This window comes from Heterostelium album, assembly GCF_000004825.1.
Source record: "Heterostelium album PN500 unplaced genomic scaffold PPL_scaffold9, whole genome shotgun sequence".
Taxonomy (NCBI): Eukaryota; Evosea; class Eumycetozoa; order Acytosteliales; family Acytosteliaceae; genus Heterostelium; species Heterostelium album.
The window spans coordinates 656629-678639 of record NW_008805071.1 but is presented as its reverse complement, the minus strand read 5'-3'; the positions used below and the strand labels follow the sequence as shown (position 1 = coordinate 678639).

At 35.3% G+C, this 22011-nt stretch overlaps 6 protein-coding genes across 6 annotated transcripts; 4 read left to right on the top strand and 2 right to left on the bottom strand.

Annotated features, from left to right (window-relative positions):
* Positions 1–11: 11 nt before the first annotated feature.
* Positions 12–4210, top strand: PPL_08805 (uncharacterized protein; the record flags this gene model as incomplete). The annotated part of the gene is made up of 5 exons (XM_020579606.1): positions 12–198; positions 309–826; positions 903–1067; positions 1136–2894; positions 3081–4210. The coding sequence occupies 5 exons, from the start codon at positions 12–14 to the stop codon at positions 4208–4210; spliced, it is 3759 nt and encodes a 1252-aa protein (XP_020430281.1).
* Positions 4211–5259: 1049 nt separating this feature from the next.
* PPL_08804 (uncharacterized protein) lies at positions 5260–7308 on the top strand (the record flags this gene model as incomplete). Its single annotated transcript, XM_020579605.1, has 1 exon — positions 5260–7308. The coding sequence occupies one exon, from the start codon at positions 5260–5262 to the stop codon at positions 7306–7308; it is 2049 nt and encodes a 682-aa protein (XP_020430280.1).
* A 273-nt stretch (positions 7309–7581) lies between these two features.
* PPL_08803 (aldehyde dehydrogenase) lies at positions 7582–13859 on the bottom strand (the record flags this gene model as incomplete). The annotated part of the gene is given in 11 exon segments (XM_020579604.1): positions 7582–7588; positions 7661–8964; positions 9058–9123; positions 9219–9377; positions 10261–10390; positions 10477–11493; positions 11656–11954; positions 12497–12696; positions 12727–13395; positions 13792–13810; positions 13830–13859. 11 exon segments carry the CDS (start codon positions 13857–13859, stop codon positions 7582–7584), a joined length of 3900 nt encoding a protein of 1299 aa, XP_020430279.1.
* A 306-nt stretch (positions 13860–14165) lies between these two features.
* On the top strand, positions 14166–14734 carry PPL_08802 (uncharacterized protein; the record flags this gene model as incomplete). The annotated part of the gene is made up of 2 exons (XM_020579603.1): positions 14166–14240; positions 14468–14734. The coding sequence occupies 2 exons, from the start codon at positions 14166–14168 to the stop codon at positions 14732–14734; spliced, it is 342 nt and encodes a 113-aa protein (XP_020430278.1).
* Positions 14735–14822: 88 nt separating this feature from the next.
* Positions 14823–16768, bottom strand: PPL_08801 (ankyrin repeat-containing protein; the record flags this gene model as incomplete). The annotated part of the gene is made up of 6 exons (XM_020579602.1): positions 14823–15094; positions 15292–15582; positions 15701–15905; positions 16012–16116; positions 16216–16324; positions 16479–16768. The coding sequence occupies 6 exons, from the start codon at positions 16766–16768 to the stop codon at positions 14823–14825; spliced, it is 1272 nt and encodes a 423-aa protein (XP_020430277.1).
* Positions 16769–19637: 2869 nt separating this feature from the next.
* PPL_08800 (pmp22 family protein) lies at positions 19638–21935 on the top strand (the record flags this gene model as incomplete). The annotated part of the gene is made up of 4 exons (XM_020579601.1): positions 19638–19782; positions 19844–20727; positions 21237–21318; positions 21433–21935. 4 exons carry the CDS (start codon positions 19638–19640, stop codon positions 21933–21935), a joined length of 1614 nt encoding a protein of 537 aa, XP_020430276.1.
* Between the last annotated feature and the right edge of the window lie 76 nt (positions 21936–22011).

The following is a 22011-nucleotide window of genomic DNA, read 5'->3' as shown; positions in this document are numbered from 1 at the left end:
ACGATTATAAAATGTCTTCATTATACTCCAGGAATTCCCATGGAAGTAGTGGCAACAGTTCAAACTCTTCGTTCAAAAAGATTTTCAAATTCACCAAATCTTTTGAGAAGGGTGCATACTCTGTCATGTATGCCATGACCAAGAATAATACATTCCCAAAGATTCTTACAATTTTTAGTACAATCATTGAATTCATTCGTATGTATATGGCAATTAATTTAATCAAATATAATTATAATATTGTGGTTTTCTAACAATCAAACAAACTTTGTTTTTTTTTCTATTTTCTTTTTATTTGCAATTTTCAGAATTGGTATCTTTTGGTTTTAAAGCTATATTTCCATGGGGAGGAGAAACCGGTTATTGGTTAACACGTATTATTGCACCATTTTCACATCCATCGGCATTGTTCAAGTATCAGGCATACACGATTTTGTTCTGGATTGTGGTGTCGCTGATGCTCCTTGGTTTCTTGAATATGTTTTACGTTGGTTACAAGTTCTATCAAGGAAAGATCGCCAATATCCATTTCATTAGAACTCTCCGTTGGTTCGTAAGTTTCACAGTTAGTGTATTATATATACCTATAATCTCGCTGTTCCTTATTAGTCTGTATTGTGAGCGTGATCAAATCGGGCAGAGCGTACTCGCAAAGTTCATGGATCAAGATGAGAAAATCCAGTGTTTCGGTTCCACCAATTCACCGTTGGCTGCCATCTCCATCGTTCTAATCATTGCATTCAGTTTGATAGCATTCCTCACCTCACTTACATACTATGAATTCGATACAACAGTTACAGCAAGATTTGCTAAACCACATGCAAGAGTAAGTAAAGATTTAAATTAACAATCTTTCTTTTGTTTTAGAAAATTCTAATTTATTTTATTGTAATTTATTTTAGTTTGATGTAACTATATTATTAGTAAAGACAATATTCTCATTCTTCTTTACACTCCTCTACAAATATCCATGGGTACTTTCCATTACATTCTTCATTGGTATGATTTGGTTAACATTTGGTTCAATTTTCTTTTTACCATTTAATAATCAACATTTAAATCAAGTTGTAAGTATATTATTATAAATATTTATAAAAGAAAATACAATATATATTCTAATAGTTGTTTTCATTAGAAAACTGGATTATATACATCTGTTCTTTGGGTTTCAATTTTAACAATGGCAACTTTGGCATCGAATAATACAAAGTCTCCAACCACTGCCTATTTGGCATTGGTAGGTGTTATTCCAGCATTTGCTCTCGGTTACTTTGCCAATTATTTCTATTACCGTTGGTTGAATATCAAACTCGATGAGTTTTTCGAAGCCAACGGTGGAATGAATAGAAGTCGTAGTCGTTCCGATTTCGCTTCCAAGGAAAAGGATGCAATTGAACTTACTCAATCCACTGCTCAACTCACTGAGAACCGAGTGAAATTCGCAGAGAACCAATTGGGTAGCAAGAAAGAGCTTTCATTCCCCTTCTTTGAATCGCGATATGTATTCTCACACATCGTTGAGATTATGGCGCGTCGTTTGCTTGCCGACCGTGAGACCGACCAGGATTCCATCGACAGAGCCAACCTCTTCTACCAGTGCGGTCTCCAATACTTCCCACGATCGACACTCGTCTGGATGGCTTACTCTAACTTCTTGATCTCTGTGCGTAAAGACCGTCACGTCGGTTATGCATCGCTCGAGAAACTGCGTTCGCTCAACCCAAAGATGATCGATATTCGTTTCTTCATTTTCCAACGTGATCGTGACAGAGAGCAAATGATGGACTCGGAACTGCGTGGTCCCAACGCTTCAAAGATTGAAGATTTCGTTTCGTACATGGAGTTCAAGAAGCTCTATTCTGGTGCTCGTCGTTCGCACACCCAATGTCTGGAGTACATCCGTAGATTCTGGCGTCATCTCGTTCATGAAACCGTTGATCTCAGTCGTCTCTCCTCGTTGTCCGGCAAGATTGCCAACAGCGAACGTTCTGCCACTGAGCAATACGAGCGACTTCTCAGTCTTAATCCAAGCTCGGTTCGTGTGCTCCGTGACTACTCGCAGTTCCTCGATGAAGTCGTCAAGGATCGTCATATGTCGGCGCGTCTCAGTAAGCGTGCCGACCAAATCGAAGAATCCATGAGTAAGTCGCTCAGTATGGAGCACGAAGGTGGTCTCGGAGCAATCACAATCGACTCTGACCACGAAGAGAAGCTCGAGAAACTTGAGAAGGAGTCGATCGATCGTCCAAATTCAAGCTCCAAAGACGAAGACACCTCTGACACCTCGGGCTCAAGTCATCGTGCTGCCCGTCGTTACGCCGAATACCAACAATCCAACTCGATTACCAAGCTCGCCTGGCTAATCTTTGTTACCGCCCTACTCTCCCTCATTTTCCTCATTGCTTCGTTTGTTGTTCTCCGTAACCAAACACTTTCTCAGAAATACGCTTTCCAAGGAATCGTTTCTCTCGGAGAAGCTGCTGCCATCTCAGTTGAGATTGCCGGTTTCGCCAAACAAATGAAAGGTTTCACCTACACCAACGATGTTCAGGCATTCAACGATATGCAACTAGTAGCAGTCAGGTCACTCAACATCCTCGAGAATATTCATCATGCTATCTACTGGGGTGAAACTCAACCGTACAGTTTTGTTGGAGACGACATGTACGACCTGATGTCACAGAATGGCTATCATATGTATGATATTGGATCGAAGGCATTCAAGTACTCCGATTTCAACAAGACCAGACCAATTACTCCAACCGCCGAAACACTTTACAATCTCTACAATTCACCGAGTGGTAATTTCACTGTTTACATTCCTAGCGCCGCCAATTGGACCGACATGGAATACAACTTCTGGAAAGCTGGAAATCTCTTTGTTGACTATGGACGTAAGTTGTTTACTCATCCCATGAGTGCATGGTTCGCCATTGAGGACGACATTGACTACCAATTCGTTACCAACAACGGACCGACTTCAATCACCAACGAATTCTTCACCATTCAGGAGGCCTACATCACAAACATCCAGGATGTTGCACTGAATAATATCATATTGATTCTCATTCTTTGGGCAGTGGTATTTGCTGTTCTGTTGCTAATCGCTGTATTGCTCTTTAGACCGGTTGTTTCTCGTATCACCAATGAAACACTTCGCACCATGATGCTCTTCACCCTCGCACCCAGAGACATGGTAAAGAAGCTGTCTGCCAAGCGACCAAAGTTCCTCAATAACATTGACAGTTCATCAGATCGTGATTTGGAATTCTATGAATCCGGAGGTGAAGAACCAGACCATAAGGAAAAGAAAAAGAGTGCTGCTGCCGGCACTGCAGATGACCAAGTCATCGATATCGAGAAACTTCAATCAGATGAAAATCAAGAGAAAGAACACTTACTACAAGACACCCCAATCAAGATGGAAAAAAGAAATGTAAACAAGAAATCATTGAGATCGATCTTGATAAAGTTACATTATTCATACATATTTGCTTTGTTCCTACTATTTGGAATTATCACAATGTCGCTGTTTGTATCGTTTACTGAGACACTGAAGGATTCAAACGCTGGAAGCGACCTGACATTGTGTGCACAGAGATATACTGATCTTCACATGGTTATCTACTACTCATTCGACTATGTCACTATGAAGGACGAATGGTTCGCCGGATTGCTACTCAAGTACGTTGACGACCTACAAATGAAACATCAACAACTCGAATCGCTCTCCTCAACGCGAACATTGATGGAAGGTGGATACGGTTGCTACATGATTAACAAAACATTATGTAGAGCTTCCAACGATACATACTATGGCGATGTAAGTCCCGGTTTGGATTGGACAATCGAGCAATTCATTCAGAACGCCCTGGAAATCGGACATACCACCAACACTTCGTTGTTGTCCACCAACATGGAGCCGCTAGCCTGGATCAACTCCGTAGGAAACAACGAAGTACACGACGGTATGGCAAGAGCTACCTTTTTGTTCTTTGACGAGTGGCAAGATATCCAAGCGAAAGCTGTCAATAGTATCACCATTGCATTCGTCGTCGGTATGGTAGCTATCGTTGTCATCTACGTCGTCTTGTTCCGACCGTTCATCAGACGTCTCAGAGTACAACACACTCATACCCTCGGTTTGATCCGTCTAATGCCAAAGGATATCCAATCATTACAAGTCGATGATAAACTATTAGAAGATTAAAATTATGTATATCAAACTCCCAATATTTATTTTTTTATCTCAACCAAAAACAAAAACAAAACAACAACAAACATATATATATATTTATATCCTCAACAACACTACAAAAATATGTACATAGAATTAAATATTATACCGATCGTATTTAAATTATATAAATCTTTTAATAAATATAAACTATTATTTCGAAATAATTGTCAATTTTAAAATATTTAAAAAAATCCTCTTCGATACTAGTAATAACAATCAATTTTTAAAGTTTATTAAATAATAATATCAATAAATATGAATACTTTTATGACAATTCTTGATAAAAGTTAACTATCAAAACTCTTCCAAATTGTTTGTTGTTGGAGAGAATCAATTATAATAATTTTTGTGCAAGTGCACTTATTGAAGTTTCTAAACTTGTAAATCAGACTGATTGAAAAGGAGTTGGACAAACACTTTGTAAAGATAAACAACTTCACAACAATCAAGAAATAAATAGTTCATCAACCAAGTATGACCCCCAATTATATGAAAACCCAGTCATTAAAGCTAATTATCAATCAAACAATCTCTGGATTGAATTCAAAAGAAACCTTTACAAATAAATATGCAAATGAAAATATGAATCGATTGGATCTCTTTGACCGGGGGTTCATTTTGATCATTTCCAAACGATTCATTGTCTATCCACCTGCACTACAACTTTTAATTTTTACCTTTTTTTTATAAGATATTTCGGTGATTAACAAAATTACATGTTTCTCATGGTCACTTGGAAAGTAAAGAAGAATTTTCAAAATATCTCTCGAAAAAAACAAAGATTTGAAACAAATATTGTTTTGTAACTATGTTTAGATATCGTATTTTACATTTTGAAGAAATATCAACCCGGATCGATATTTTTTTTTGAGATTTTTTTAATAATCTTAGCAATATCTTTTATTAATGGTTTGATAAATGAATCGGACAGCTTTTCAACGTCATTCATTTCAATTTCAATTCAATTTCAATTTCAGAAAGTAAACAAACTTTACTTTGAAATAATTATAATAATAACAATGAATAAATCAACGTTTCTATCGGTATTTAATAATCAATCATTAAGCAAGAGAATATTCAATCAGGTTTCACTGTTGAGCGGTCAGGGTTCAAAGAGTTGGAAGTGGTGTGACGTTCTCAAACTACCACATATTCTTGCCTACTACAACTATCTCCCACTGCTAAAGCAATGTCTGGGAGCTATCTACTATCATGAGTTCATCTTTAGTGAGATCAACAAGATATTCGTTCATGCAATGGCCGGTGGTTCATTCGAAATGGTAGAGTATCTCATCGATTACTTCCAAGTGAATCCGGTTTTGCAATCCAATGGATTCTTCCTTAATGATCTACTTTGCTTTGCTGCGTCATTCGGTCGATTGGATATGGTCAAACAACTCACCGAGAAATACGATACCTACAAATGGTTCTATTTCAGTCCGATGATTGCTGCCCCAAAATCTGGAAATATGGAACTGCTACAGTATGTTGCCGCCAGAGTTGAGCCTGACGACGGAGATGACGCTGAGAGAAGTGGCAATGTCTTTAACTCTTGTGCAAGATATGAACGTATCGATATGATTGAATGGTTGGTCGCCAACAGATCAGAGGATTTGGCAGAGAGTGACATGTATTATCATGCTATACTGGGTTGCCATCCCAATGTCATTCAATATCTACTACAACATCACGCCGATCGCTTAAAGAAATATGACCATAGTCTAGTTGAGATGGCTGCTCTCAAGAATCAGTTTGATACATTGAAGATTCTCGTTCGCTTGGGATGCGCTCTTACTCCTTTGGTCATGGACAATGCAGCAAGCATTGGAAACATCGAGATGTTGGAATGGATCCATCATAACACCACCACTGGATGTTCAACTAGTGCTATGGACAGTGCAGCAAGAAACAATCATTTACAAACCGTAATATGGCTGCATGAGAATAGATTGGAAGGATGCTCTACCTTGGCTATAAATGATGCTGCTTCCAAAGGCAATCTAGAGGTAATCAAGTGGTTGAGTGAGAATAGAAGTGAGGGTTGTACAACCACTGCGATTGACAACGCCGCAGGTGCCGGTCATTTGGAAACTGTTCAATGGTTGAGTGCTAATAGAACCGAAGGATGCACTGCGCAGGCATTAGGTCAAGCTGCAATCAATTCACACTTGGAAACCGTAATGTGGTTGAGTGCCAATAGAACCGAAGAATGTCCATTAGATACTGCCACTGTCGTCGCCAAACAACCGAACGGATTTGCCGTTCTGCGATGGATTCATGAGAATAGAACGGAACGTTGTAAACCAAAGATTCTAAACAATATTGCCAAGCAAGGTTTCTTTGAAACTTTCAAATATCTTTATAATCTCGGTTTCTACAGATGCTCCACTACAAAGTTGATGGACAACGCCAGTACCTATGGAAATCTCAACATTCTGAAATGGCTCCACGAGAATACCACCGAATCATGTACGACCTCTGCCATTAATTTCGCTGCCAGAGAAGGACATCTCGATTGCGTACAGTTTCTCAATGTAAATAGAAGTGAGGGATGCACAGTCGAGGCAATGAACAACGCTATCGACGGTGGTTATTTGGAGGTCGTCAAGTATCTGAATGACAATAGAAGTGAAGGTTGCTCACCAAATTCGCTAGAGAGAGCTGCTTCACACGGACATCTTCACGTTTTGAAGTGGCTTAAACAGAATAGAAGCGAAAGATGCACACCAATGGTATACATCTACGCTGTAAAGAATGGTGATGTTGAAATGGTTAGATGGATCGCTGAGAATATCAAAGAAATCGATATTCAATCGATTGACACTTTTTCCTACATTGGTTTGATTTTCCATATGGATCACTTTGGTATGGCAAAATGGGTATTCAGCAATGTAGCTATTCCCGACGAAACACTCATCCAATACAAGAAAGATATGACCAAACTCTATCCATATGCCAAACGAACAATAGAAGTCCTAGATCAATTCTTACCGGAAACACCAGAGATTCCAAACAGTGCTTTGCCTTCAACTCGCAAGAGAGCTCTTCTTTTCAAGAACAAGAAATAAATAAACAATCTAAATTATATTTTAATATCTTTAATTAATTTATTTTTAAACATTTCTATTAATTTATTAATCTTTGGAGTATTATTTTTTTGTTTCCAGGATGTCATTGTTACAAAAAAAAGAAATAATAACACCTCTGCGTTCAATAATGGAATGTGTGACCAATTCAAATTTGGTATTTCAAGATTGCAATTTCAACAAATAAAATTATGGTCAAACTACCTCTTTAAATAACCTTGGTCTTCAAAATGTTAACATGTTGGTCAATAAAATTTACAAACTATTAATAAAAAAAAACGATTCGAATTGTACAATCTTATTTAATATATTTATCAATTTTATTTATTTTTACTGGAAGTTGATACCTTGAGATAGTGGCATTTCTGTTGAGTAGTTAATTGTACATGTACTACGTCTCATGTATTGTTTCCAGGCATCGGAACCAGATTCAATTCCATCACCAGTCTCTTTGTGACCACCGAAACCACCACCGATTTCAGCACCGTTGGTAGCTACGTTGACGTTGACGATACCACAGTCGGAACCGGTTGGACCCATCCACTTGAAGACGTTCATTTGATTGTTGGTGAAGAGTGATGAACTGAGACCTTGTGGTACTTCGTTGTTCCAGGCAAAGGCGTCGTCGAGGTTCTTGAACTTCATAATGTAGAGGATTGGTACAAACAATTCGGTCTTGACGATTGGGGCGTCGTGGTTGATCTCAACGATGGTTGGCTCAACAAAGAAACCGGCACGCTCGACCTTCTTACCACCGTAGGCGATCTTACCACCTTGCTTGACGATCTCTTCGAGACCCTCAGTGTATTCCTTGACGGCGCTGGCGGTGTGGAGTGGACCGACGAGGGTACCCTCAGCCAATGGATCTCCAATCTTGACGGTGGCGTAAGCCTTCTTCAAACGCTCGAGTACGGCATCGTAGTGGCTCTCGTGGACAAAGAGACGACGACAGGTGGTACAACGTTGACCGGTGGTACCGACAGAGGCAAAGAGAACGGCTCTCAAAGCGAGATCGACGTTGGCATCCTCGGCGACAATGATGGCGTTGTTTCCACCCAACTCGAGAATGGTACGACCAAAGTAGGAGTGAACGACCGACGAGATACGACGACCGACCTCAGTGGAACCGGTGAATGAAATCAAACCGAAACGCTTGTCTTGGATCATCTTCTCACCGACGGTACGACCTGGACCGATGATGGTGCTGCAGATGGCACCGTCGAATCCATTCTTTTCGAGGACGTCGACAACAATCTTGGTGACGGCGATGGTGATGAGCGAGGTCGATGAAGCACCCTTCCACAATTGAACGTTACCACAGATCAAAGAGATGGCAGCGTTCCAACCGAGAACGGCACATGGGAAGTTGAAGGCAGTGATAATACCGACCAAACCCAATGGATTCCAATTCTCCAACAAAACGTGTCCTGGACGTTCCGATGGCATAACTTGACCGTTGATCGAACGACTCAAACCAGTAGCGAAATCGCAGACGTCGATAAACTCTTGAACTTCACCCTTGGCTTCAACGAAAATCTTACCCATCTCCAATGAAATCAACTTGGCCAATGGTACAAGCTTGGTACGAAGAGAATCTCCAATCAATCTAACAATTTCACCTCTCTTTGGTGCTGGAGTCTAAGATAAACAAAAAAAAAAAAAAACAGTTGTTGTCGAAATAATTAATATTTTAAAATGATCAAATTAATTAATAATAATAATAAAACATACCAATGCCCACTTTGTTTTGGCAGCAGTCATAGCTTGGATGGTCTCTTCATATTCCTCAGATGTAGCCTATAAAAAAGATTGATAATAAAATATTAATAATCATATGTCAATCAAACGAACAAATAATAATAATAATAGCTATATATTTGAGAGAAACTTACACCTCTAACAGTAGCAATTACTTCACCGGTGGTTGGGTTGATGCTCTTGATGAGATCACCTTTACCTCCCCATTTACCATTGTAAAGACCAGCATTCTCTTCGGCGAGACCAAGCTCCTTCAAGAATGGATATTTATTAAAAGTCAACTCAGACATTTTCTATATATATGATTGATTTATAATTGATAATGATATATATATAATATAAAAATAAATTATATTTATATATATGATATAACAGGGTTGGTTTGGATAAAAGTAATGTTGATTTTTCAAAAACAAAAAATTAAATTATAAAAAATTGTTGTTGTTGTGTGAAAATAAATAAAAAATAATAAAAATTTAAATTAAATTATAAAAAATTGAAGTTGATGAAGATGGAATGATATAAAAACAAAAAAAAAAGAATGAAATTTCGATTTTTTTTTTTTTGAGGGGGACCAGGGTGCTAATCATTAAAAATTAAAAAGGGAAATTGAAAGTAACTTCAGTACTTTAATCCGAAAAGTGTGTTGTTTTTATATAATTTTTATGTATCATAAAAAAATGGGCAAAGAAGATAAATATGATCATTCTGAAACATCCTTCCCTTCTTTTTAAATTTTGCATTATTTTTTTGTTTGTTACTTTGTTTCTAAATTTTATTACCATATATATATATAAATATTATTTGTTTATTATATTTTATAAAGAAGAAAGTTGATTTCAATTTCTATCGAAAAACCAACAAACCAAAAATAGGGTTTTTTGTTTAATTAACATGTTCTAAAATGGAATAAATCATTTAAAAAGTTGAGATATTACCATAATTAGTAATTAGGATATATATGAAGTTGTTTTGTTTTTGTTTCTATTTTTTTTGTTGTTTTTATTTTTTATTTCTTTTTTTGTTTTTATTATTTTTTTTTTCTGTTTTTATTTTAGTTTTTTATTTTATGTTGTGACTAACTCTTATCTGTTCCAATCGGTAGTATATATCTAGAAAAGATGGTCTCTTTTCAGGTGATTGCTCCCAACATTCCAATATCAACGATTTAAATACATCCGGACAACTCTCAGGTATTTCCAATCGACTGCCAGATTTTAGTAGATCCTTTACAAAATGTGGATCCATTCCATTGAAAGGAATTGAATTTGTAATCAATTCCCAAAGAATAGTGCCAAAAGAAAATCTATTAAATTAAAAAGATCATTCAGTTAATTATTGTTGTTTGTTAGTTTTTGATTTGTTTGGAACCAAATTTGGTGGTTAACTTACACATCACTTTTCTCTGTGAATGGTTTACAATTTAAAATTTCAGGAGCTGCGTAGTAGGCGTAGGTCAATCGGTCTTTGTCGATTCCATTGTCTTTTTTCTTGCATGATGCCATTCCGAAATCACAGATCTTTATCTTGAGAGCATTGGTCACCAGCAGGTTCTTTGATTTGAGGTCGGTGTGGTAGATGGGTGGCTCGTAGTTGGAGAGATGATAACACCCGAGTGCCACACCCATGGCAAACGTTAGGATCAGTTTCAAGTCGATCTTGACCAAGCCTTTCGTTCCCTCGCGGTGCAGCAAGTCGTAGAGTGATCCGCGCGGCAGATACTCAGTGACGATGTAGCAGTATTGGCCGTGAGTACAGGCACCGTAGTAGCGTAGCAGATTCTCGTGTGGCTTCAGCTTGCTCAGTATTCCGACTTCACGACGGAAGTCTTCGAGTGACTTGTAACTCTGGAGTTCCAGCTGTTTGATGGCCACTTCATTGCGTCGCCAATAGCCGTGATACACCTTACTGAAACCTCCTTGGCCAATGAGTTCACCGATCTCCAGCTCCTTGAAATCGATCTCCCATTCATACCGTATTCTGGGTGGTGAATTCTTTAGTGTATTCGATACTCTAAGACTTTTATTAGGTGTTGAATTACCACTACCATCCAAAATAATATTATCATTACTATTATTTATTTTATTATTATTATTTTCATTATTATTATTATTATTATTATTATTATTATTATTATTATTATTACTACTATTTTCATTATTATTATCATTGTTATTATTATTATTGTTTATTGTAATGTTACCAAATAAATTAACAAAACTTTCTTCCATATTTCTTCTTGGATTTCCAGAGATTGGAATTTGCTGGAAATCGAATGATTCTTCGTTTAGAATATCGATATCCAGTTTATCGCAATCCGGATGTTTAATATGATAGCGTATTGCTTTCAATCCAAGATGATAGAATGAAGGTAATGGATTACCATCTACTCCAATTTCTCTTATTGATCTAAATAGTTAAAAGACAAGAGTTAATAACAAACCAATTATATTTCTACTGCTTTAACTATTATTACTACCTACCTGCATTTTAAAAAACTTGTTGGTAATGATGAGATTTGATTATTATACATTTGTAGATCTGTCAGTTTCGTTAGGAATCCAATGTCACCGGGTAGCTGGGTGATGTTGTTGTTGGAGATGTCCAGCTTCTTCAGACTGGAGAGGAAGCAAATGGAGTCGGGCATTGTTTCGATGTGATTGGACGAGATGTTGAGCTCGATCAGCGATGAAAGATGGTGAATGGTGTAGGGTATCGATTTCAGTCGGTTGTTGCTCATTGTGAATTTCGAGAGACGTCCCAGTGAGATCAGCAGTTTCTCGGGAATCGCCGCGATTTGATTGTAGTCCATCGAGACACTGTGAAGCTTGGCCAGGTCCTTGATGTCTGGCATCTCGGCGAGTTGATTCCTGGCGATGTTGAAAACCTTGAGATTCGCAAGCGTGGCGACACCGCTGATCCGCTCGATCTGGTTGTGCGAGAGGTCCAGCGTCTGAAGCTGGCCGAGCGTCTCCAGCGACGCCGAGCTGACGGCGCGCAGCTGGTTGTTATCGAGTAGCAGTTTCCTCAGGGATTTCAGTCGGTGTGTAGCAGGGAACTCTGCGAGTTCGTTGTTGCAGAGGTAGAGTTCGCGCAGTGATCGGAGCGAGCCGATCTCGCTGCACAGCGACCTGATGTTGTTGTGTGAAAGATCCAGAATGGTCAGGTTGTGTAGTGTGTTGATGGTCGGTGGAATCGACTCGATCGCATTGTTAAAGAGAATCAACTGGTTCAGGTGTCGCAGATTCTCTAGCTGCTCGGGTAGCGCACTGATCATGTTGTGCGATAGATCCATTATCTTGAATTGATTGTTTGGTGGTGTCGTAGGGAATTCAGTCAGTCCGGATTCACTCTGATCGAATTCGTTGTCCACCATATTGGAGAGAGGTTCAAACCAGAGTACTGGATTCACTGATCTTTGATGATGATTGTGAGGACTTGAAGATGTAATCGGTACAGCTGATGATGATGATGCCGATGATTGTTCATATGCATGATGATGATGTTGTTGTTGATGATTATCATGCCCTCCACTCCCTCCACCTCCTCTTTGTTGTTGTTGTTGTTTATGATGATGGCTACTACTACTACTTCCATGACTACCAACTATTGCTGTTGGGGTAATATGGTTCGTGTTGTTACTTCCTATACTTCCTATATTACTACCATGAAAATTTAGTTGATTCTTGAAACTATTACTGTTATGGTTGTTGATGTTTATACTGTTGGATTTGAAAGAGGAAGAAGCTGATGATTCATGTGATGGTGATTTCAGACCGTTTTCCTGTGTTTGGAAATAGTGGTCAATGTTTTCGAGATCGTTTTCATCTAGACCCGATTGAACTGAATCGATATCAGACCGATCCGAATCGTTATCTATGAAACTGGTATTATGCTGATTTCCACCGAAAAATGAAAATTGTGAAAATGATTGTCCATCCAATGAATCTAAATCGATTTGTTGTTGTTGTTGATGCTGATGTTGTACTTGATATAGTTGATTATTATGATGTTGTTGATTATGATGATGATGATGATGATGTTGATCATTATTTTGATTCAAACTATGATTATAGTGATTATTATTATCATTGTTGTCATTATCATTGTCATTGATATTGCTAGTGTTAGCGTTTGGATCTATATAACCAACACTAACTATATTACTACTTCTACTGATCGAACTATTTATATGACTAATATTATCTAGTGCTTGATTATTGTTATTGTTATTATTGTTATTGTTATTGTTATTGTTAATATTATTATTGTTGTTGTTGTTGTTTTCATCAGAATTTGTATCTATATATCCTATAGATATATTCATCATTTATAAAGATATAAATTATTTCATTAATGTGTTTTTCAAAGTAATGAAATCAAAATGAAAAAAAAAAAAAAACGTTAGAATCAATCGAATGATTGATTAGTTGGGGTTTTTTTTTTTGCAGAATATTATTTTTTTATATATAATCATTATCATAATAATGCTTTAAGTTGTTATTCTTTGATTAATTCCCTCCTTTTTTTTTTTTTAGAACAACCAAGTACTCTTTGTTTTCGTAGATATGAATGACTTAAAGGTAAATCAACACAGATTAATTACTTAATTCAAATCATTATATTAGAACAGTTACTTAAAATCAATTTAATAGCTTAAATTATAATCTCCTGCCTCAGAAGATATCAACGAACACGGTACCACACTTAATGGAGTTGAGTCAAACTTAAGTATAAACAAATACATACACGAAAACATAATGTACTCTTCTCATTTATTATCGCTCAGAAAGTAATGATTTTAGATCTAAACAACAAACTCTGATTCTTTACGATCGATTGTCTTGTCCAATTGGAAGTTTAAGAATGTTAACTCTTGAAAAGATAAACTTATTAATAATAATAATAACAGTAATAAATAAAAAATACAACAAAACAAAGGACGACATTGCAACAACATGTTTAATGCAAATCAGTTTGTTTTGTTTTTTTTTTTTTTTTTTTAATTTAATATTATGTGTAATGTGATTGATTTTGTATTTTATTATTTTCCATTGTTGTTTGGACTTTTGATGGAGGAAATGGATGAAAGAGATGAACCTGAATTTAGTGAGCTTGGTGATGTTGGCATTGAAGTGGAAGTTGTCGATGTGCTTGTGTTTGGTTGGTTGTTTGTTATACTTAAAAGGCTGTTACTATTACTATTATATGAGTTGTTGTTGATGTTGTTGTTGCTGCTGCTGATGCTGACAGATTTCTTTAGAATGGAATCCCACTCGGATTTCGATGTGATATACTCGTGGCGGAGTTGGTTGAGTGCTTTGATGATTTCCTCGCACGACGGTCTCTGCGATGGCTCTTGATGTACACATTGTTTATATAGTTGGACGAGACCGGCCGGACAGCTCGCTGGCAGTGTCGGACGGAGACCCTCCTTGGAGTTCAACATGATTTGAAAGTCCATCTTGATGTGAGGATACTCTGTGTAGGGACGCGAGTACTCGCCGTTGATGACGCGAATCAACAGCTCCCAAAACACAATGCCTATACTGTAGATGTCGGATTTCGTTGTATAGGGCGAGCCGGTGCCGTTGGCAACCTCGGGCGAGCAGTACGCGAATGTTCCACGAATCTTGGAGAGTGTCTCTAAATTGTCGGCAGTGTTGAAACGCGATAAACCAAAGTCACTGACCTTGCACTCCCAGTCTTCGTTGACGAGGAGATTCAGCGACTTGAAGTCACGATGCACGATCTGCGGCGACCAGTTGTGGAGACACTGCACGCCGAGTGTCATCTGCATGGTGAACTGGAAGAAACGGTCCCATCCGATATCGTATTTCTTGGTGTTCATCACGTGGTAGAGCGAGTCGCGACTGCAGTACTCCATGACCATGCACAGCTTCGGCTCCAAGCTGGCGCCATAGAAGGTGACCATGTAGGGCGAGCGAATCGATGCCATAATCTGAAACTCCTTCTTGAACTCCTCGAGTTGCGACTGTGTGGTGATCGCCTTGAGCACTTTGACGGCGACCTCCTTGCCCTTGTAGATTCCCTTGTAGACCTTTCCGCTGGAACCCGAGCCCAGCTTGAGAGTGTACTCCAGCTCCGAGTGGTGAATGACATAGTTTGTGTTGCTACTGATGTCGGCCAAGCTCGACAACGTCTCTTTGAGCTCGTCCGAGGAGATCGAGCTCGACGACTCCATACTGCTCACCGAGTTTGGTGTATTCGACTTCAACGACTCCATTGAAAACTTCTTGGCACCAGTGTGGTCGTTACTACTCATGCTGTTGATACCGCTCGTCTCTGTGGTCGGCACTTGATCCTTTAATAATCTACAATTCTTTATAATCTTCAAACGATGTCCACTGAACGTAATCTTTAGCGAGTCGAGCGTCTTCTCATCGACATCCGGTAACAAATCCATAAAGATCTCTTCCTTCACAAAGTTTAACCAATATTGTTCTAATTCTATTGATCTTAACCAATTATAAACATCTATAAAAAAAAAAAAAAAGAAATAATAAAGAAATGAAAAAAACAAAACCAAACCATTGTTAATAAATAAATAGCTAAAAAACAAAACAACAAACATGTTCTCTTTCTTTTTGCTTACCTTGAACATTCTTTAAAAAATTGATTACTTTTACATTTCCACCTTGAAGAGATAGTTCATAACATGTTTTCTTTTCATTTCCTTTCACTGTGATATCTGCACCTGCTTTTACCAATACTGACACCAAATCCTCACGACCAAGTCTTACTGCAAAATGAAGAGGACTCTCACCTCTTGAATTAAGTACATTAACTTCTGCGCCAGCCTAAAAATAATTATTATGTTATTATTGATAATTAGTTATTAATAAATAGATAATAATGATAATAATAATAATAATAATTGCTGTTGATGTACAGTTTAATATTTACCTCTAATAAAAAGTTTACCATTAATAAACGAACGGAATTATTGAAAATTGATTTGTGAAGTGGAGTTTCACCATTCTTGTTTTGAAGATTTACATTGACACCTTTCTTTATAAAAAGTTGGAAAGGTTCTTGACAGTTCGGCGACTTGAACTTTTGGCAAAAGTAGTGCAATGGTGAATTCCTATCGTCGTTTGTTAGATTTACATTGATGCCTTCGAAATGCAACAGTAACATTAAAATCTGATCATCACAGTAACTTGCTGCTACATGCAATGGTGTATATCCATTTTTATCTTGTTGATTAATATCCATCCTATATTTATTTTTAAATGAATGAATAATTGATCATTTTTTTAAATTTATTTAGTGGTTAGTATAATGAATAGATTGTTCAGATAGATCAAATATACACATATGACATGTATTGATGATGAATGACTATGATTATAATGATGATGATAACTCACTTATTTGTTTGATAGAAATAAAGTATATCTTTTACTATGTCAAAAGAACCTTGTCTGAGAGCGGCACACAATGGTGTTTGGTCCATGTTGTCGAAACCGGCCAACTCTAACTTTGCCTTTCTAGCCTGTGATAGCCTCTGTTTGACCTTGGCAAGGTCTTTCAGGGCGATCGCCTGATGTAATTTATTGACTGGTTTGTTCATGAATGAAGGTGTTGTTGGTAGAGAAGTTGACGATCTTCTTGTTATTATTTCGTTCATCCAAGACTTCTTCTCTACAGAAGATGTCATTCCCTAAAAAATACTACTATTTATTATTTATTATATATTTATATATTATTATTATTTATTGTTTCAAAAATAAAAACAAAACAAAACAAAATTATTTTTTTAATTTTATTCAAAAAAAAAAAAATAATAATGATTGATTATGATGATATTAATATTATTGATGTTATTATTATTACTATTTATTTATTACTACTTCTACTTCTACTACTACTCAAACTACACACTAAATATACTATACTATATATACTATAAAAAAATTCTATAAAAAAAAGAATATAAAAAAGAAAAATATAAATATAAAAAATTATAATACAAAATATAAAATTATTTGTTTTTTTTTGTTTTTAGTTGTTGTTGTTGTTATTGTTTGTGATTGATTGATTGATTGATTATGATTATGATTACTACTAAACTAATGTGATGTTGTGCTGTGTTTGCTTGCTGTCAATTGTATTACTACTTTAATTGATATTTTGTTTTTTTTGATTTTGATTTTCTACAATTCTATTATTATTATTTTAATTAATAAGTAATCATTTATTTAGAGGTGAACATATCTTAATGCAATGTTGTCTAAATAAACTATACTTTACTAGCTAAATAAAAAATAATCTATATTTGTTGTTATTATTTAAGAAAAAAGCTAGTTGATAACATTAATCATATTTTCCAGTATTAAAAAAAAAAAAAAACATAAAAAAAAACAAAACAAAAAAAAAACAAAAACAAAACACACAAAAATTTTATCTTTTACTTTTGCTTTTTTTTTATATTATCAAAGTAAGTGTGGTGTTGTATTATTTTATTAAGTATCAAAGTAGCAAGTTGTAGCTATGTAAAATTTATAAATAAAATAAATAAATAAAATAAAATAAATATCAAGTACTTATATATAATATGATGAAACTAAACACTTCTTGTTTTAAATTATTTTTTTTGTGATTCTCAAAAAAGAATTATTTATTTTTTTAATTGTTTTTTTTATGTTTTTTTTTTTTTGATTTTTTTTTTTTTTTTGATTTCATTCATAAGGGGGAAAGTGTTGTTTTTTCCTCAAAGGTGTGGGGAAGTTCTGTATTGTTATTATTACAGTTGTTGTCTTTGTTTGTTGGTGGTAAATCAAATTGTGGAATGACGAAAATTTTTGCTACTACTATTAATATTACTATCACTTTACTTTGTTAAGCAAAGCTTAATCAAACACTCCTAAACCATACATACATTTTGTTTCATCAAAGTGTGGTTTTATGAGTGGTGTGAGCGTTGGTTAGAGTGTGTGATTATTGAATAGGTAAAGAGGGAATTTCATCTGCCTTTGGCTTTGCCTCAATCCAATGTATCTCACAAACAAACAAACAAACAAACCAACATAATAAAATAATGAGCAAAAAAAAATAAATGTATGAATTTTCATTTGCACCACACATAACATAAATAACAAAGATATTTTATGAATAAAATATACAACATCATCATCATCATCATAATAATTTAAGTTAACCGAATGAGCAATAAATCAACAATAATAGTTAACTGTATCAGAATTAGTTTAAAATTGATCTATTTATATTAAATAGTGGTGTTATAATTATGACCGATGATTATTATTACTATTTTTATTACTATTGTTATTATTAATTTTATTTCTATTGTTTGTTGTTATATTTTTGTTGATAGTTGGTATGGTGATTCCACTTTCTTGTGTTATTAAGTTAATTAACTAAAATGGTGTATGTGATATTTTTATTTTTATTTTTATTTTTTTCCAACGACAACTAAAGATGTTATATTAGTGGTGGTGATTTCATTGTGCTCATAAATGTTGTTGATGTTGTTGTATTAAAACAACAAATTTTGGTTTACAGTGATATAAACAAAAAATGAAACAAAGTGATGGTTTGATCTACGACCAACTGTAACTAAGCATATTAATTCGCTGTTGTGTCAGATAACAAAAAATAGAAAATATCTTAGTTTTTTAAAACTACTAATAATTTGTTTTTTCTTTCTTTCTAATTGTATAAGTAGTAAGTTTGTTGATTAGAATACCAATGGAGATAGATCCAAGACAAATCGAGATAAAATGAGATCTCATTTTGCCCAAAAAAGACATTAATAAAATTGGATTGAGCATTGGGGAAAAGAAGTTTGATCAAACTTCATTTAATTACTAGAGATTCAATAGGAGTAGTATATAAAATCTGGATTAGTCGATAAATTAATTAAGAGATAACTGAAGGGATTTTCTTTTTTCTGAATTTTTATTATGTATTAGCTATTTTTTTATTTATTTACAATAAATATTTTTTTTTTTTCCAATTTAAATAATTGTTGGGATCAAACTAAATAAATTTTAATATTATTACCCACCAAAATAAATATTTATTTTTAAATTTTTATAAATAAAATTTATATGATCTTAAAATATCATTTTATATTTATCGGATTATTATTTAGTTTTGATGTCTGATGTATGCTGGGATAAATAAGTAGTTTTAAAATTTTAATAAATTTGATGATTGTCTCTAAAAATCTGATTAAAAAAATTGACCCACATTACAATTCAAAATAATATCACAAATTGTTGATCCGTGGTTTTTTTATAAAAAGTTGGAGGTTTTTTTAGTCCAAATTATTGGTGGGTTTTATTTTTAATACCAAACAGTTTGATCAAAACCCAATTTATTTAATAAAAATGTCGACATCCCATAGAATTTACAGATTTTTTGATCATGGTCCAATTTGATCAAATTTACCAACCAGTAAAACACCTTTAATTTTTTTATATAAATACTGTAGGACCAACGACACAGAGTGTAAAATAATAATAATCTATATATAAATAATTTGTAAATTGTAAATAATAATAATGAAATATTTATTTGTAATTTGTTTGACAATCTTATATTGTTTGTCAATTGTAAATGGATACGGTGAGGAGTCTGCTAATTCACCTGGACATCCAAATTGGGGTGAGAGAGAATCACATGCTTTATTAAATGCATTAAGAATTTGTAAGTTTTAGATCTTTTCTTTGAACTATTAATTATTTGTACTAATTTAAATTATATCTAGATCCAAGAGGATATGTTAGAAGTTTTTTCGAACCATATAAGGGTAAAGATATTGGACCAAATGTTTTGGGAAGTAAATATCCATCGCAGTCACCTCTCTACTGGGACTATACTCTTTTGTCATCGTCGATCTATCACTCCAATGATATGGGTACCAACAATTGCTTTAGCCATGACGACTGCACCGGTGGTGCATCGTTTGGTACCAGAGTCAAGAAGTTTATCAATCCAAAGTGTAATTCTTACCTCGGTGAGAATATCGCTGCTGGAATGTCGAGTGGTATCTCTGCCAACACCTTGTTGATCTGTGAGAAGGGTGACACACCATGCTATCCCGACGGTACCAACGACGGTCATCGTAGCAACATGATGAGTGAAAACTACGTTGGTGTCGGTATCGGTTTGATGCCAGGCGTCGCCAAGGGCAGCTACAACTACTATTGGACACAGGACTTTTCGAGTTGCACAATCGGGTTGCCATCGGCTGGCTATCCAGTGCACGGAGGATCACACACCATCATCAACAACGAAATCATCTTTTTGGCAGACTTTTTCGATAGTGTCAACGGTACCACACCCAATCAGAAATTGTTGAGACTCTCCAATGGCTATGCCTATGAGATGTCAGAGGAGTACTCTGAGACTGGACAACTCTTTACCGTCCGTAATGCCAATGTCACCGAGTGTATGGGATACATCTTTGAGTTCAAAACCGAAGCAGGAACATTCAGATATCCATCCACTGGAAGTTTGCAAGTAATCACATCACCAACCAGCACTTGCGCAGCATGGGTTAGCACAGAGGTTCCACCATCGACCAACAACATCAATTTTGGAACAACACTTCAATCATCTCCAATTCTCACCATCTTATTTATCACTATTGTATCAATATTCATAACTCTCTAAGAAACAAAAAAAAAAACATTTTTTGTTTTTTAGTGTCTTAACAACAACTCAACTTGTAATATCAATAAATTTATTTATTTATTTAATATGTGAATTATCATAATTAATTGTTAACAAGTCGAATGCCATTTAATCATTATCTTTGAATAAGAATCATCAATATTGTTAGATGTTCGTTTGAATGAGAATCTTTCCAAATAGATTTGAAATGGCATTAAAGTATCCTAACACATTTTTAAAAGTTTGAATATACAGATGTAATAAATAAACAAATGAAGTGAATATCAATACATGAAAAAATTAAATAAATATAGATTTAAAAGTAATCATTTGAATGTTTTATATTTTTTTTTTTATAATTTAAAGGACTTCATTTTTTGATCATAAAGTTTATGTCATCATCGGTGCTAAAAAATGCATCGCAATTTTAGGAAATTATACCGAATTCTTGATCAAATATATAATTATTTGTTTTTTTAATATAGTTGACAATGAAAATATTTTCATTTTTAAATAGAAAGTTATGGAATCCATATTTAAGAGCTTTGGATAGCCATCCTCTAATCAGTAAGTTCTAACTAGAACTGATCTTATCAGAATGTTAGCGATCATTGTTAGTGAGATCTAAGAAAAGCAATTTGTATTGATACTAGAGCAATTGTTTTGTTTATCTCTATATAGCAAAGTCAATCACTACTGGTGTACTCATGGGTACCGGTGATGTTTTAGCACAATCGATCGAGCACTACACCAATGACGACAAGCACAAGAAGAAGTTTAAATGGGATACAAAGAGAACTCTTACGATGACATCGGTCGGTATGGTGTTTTCAGGACCTTGTTTGCATTTCTGGTACAAGACTTTAGATCGATTGGTAGTTGGCGAGGGTGCAATGGTCGTTGCGAAAAAGATAGCGTTCGATCAGATCGCATTCGCACCGGTAGTGATCTCTGCTTTCATTTTCATTATGAACTCGATCAACGGAAAGACTCCGTCACAATCACTGACAACCATCAAAACCGACTTGCCATCGGCACTCAAGGCCAATTGGTCACTTTGGCCGATGGCTCAGATCATCTGTTTCTCAATAGTACCACCCTCACTACGTGTTTTATATGTATCTACAGTCAGTGTATTTTGGAATATATTTTTATCACAACTTGGAAACAAACATAAGAAATGAATCAAACAATCAATGAATGAATGTAAATCGATAATAAACAATATAAAATAACTCTTTTTTTTTTTTTTTTTTTTTT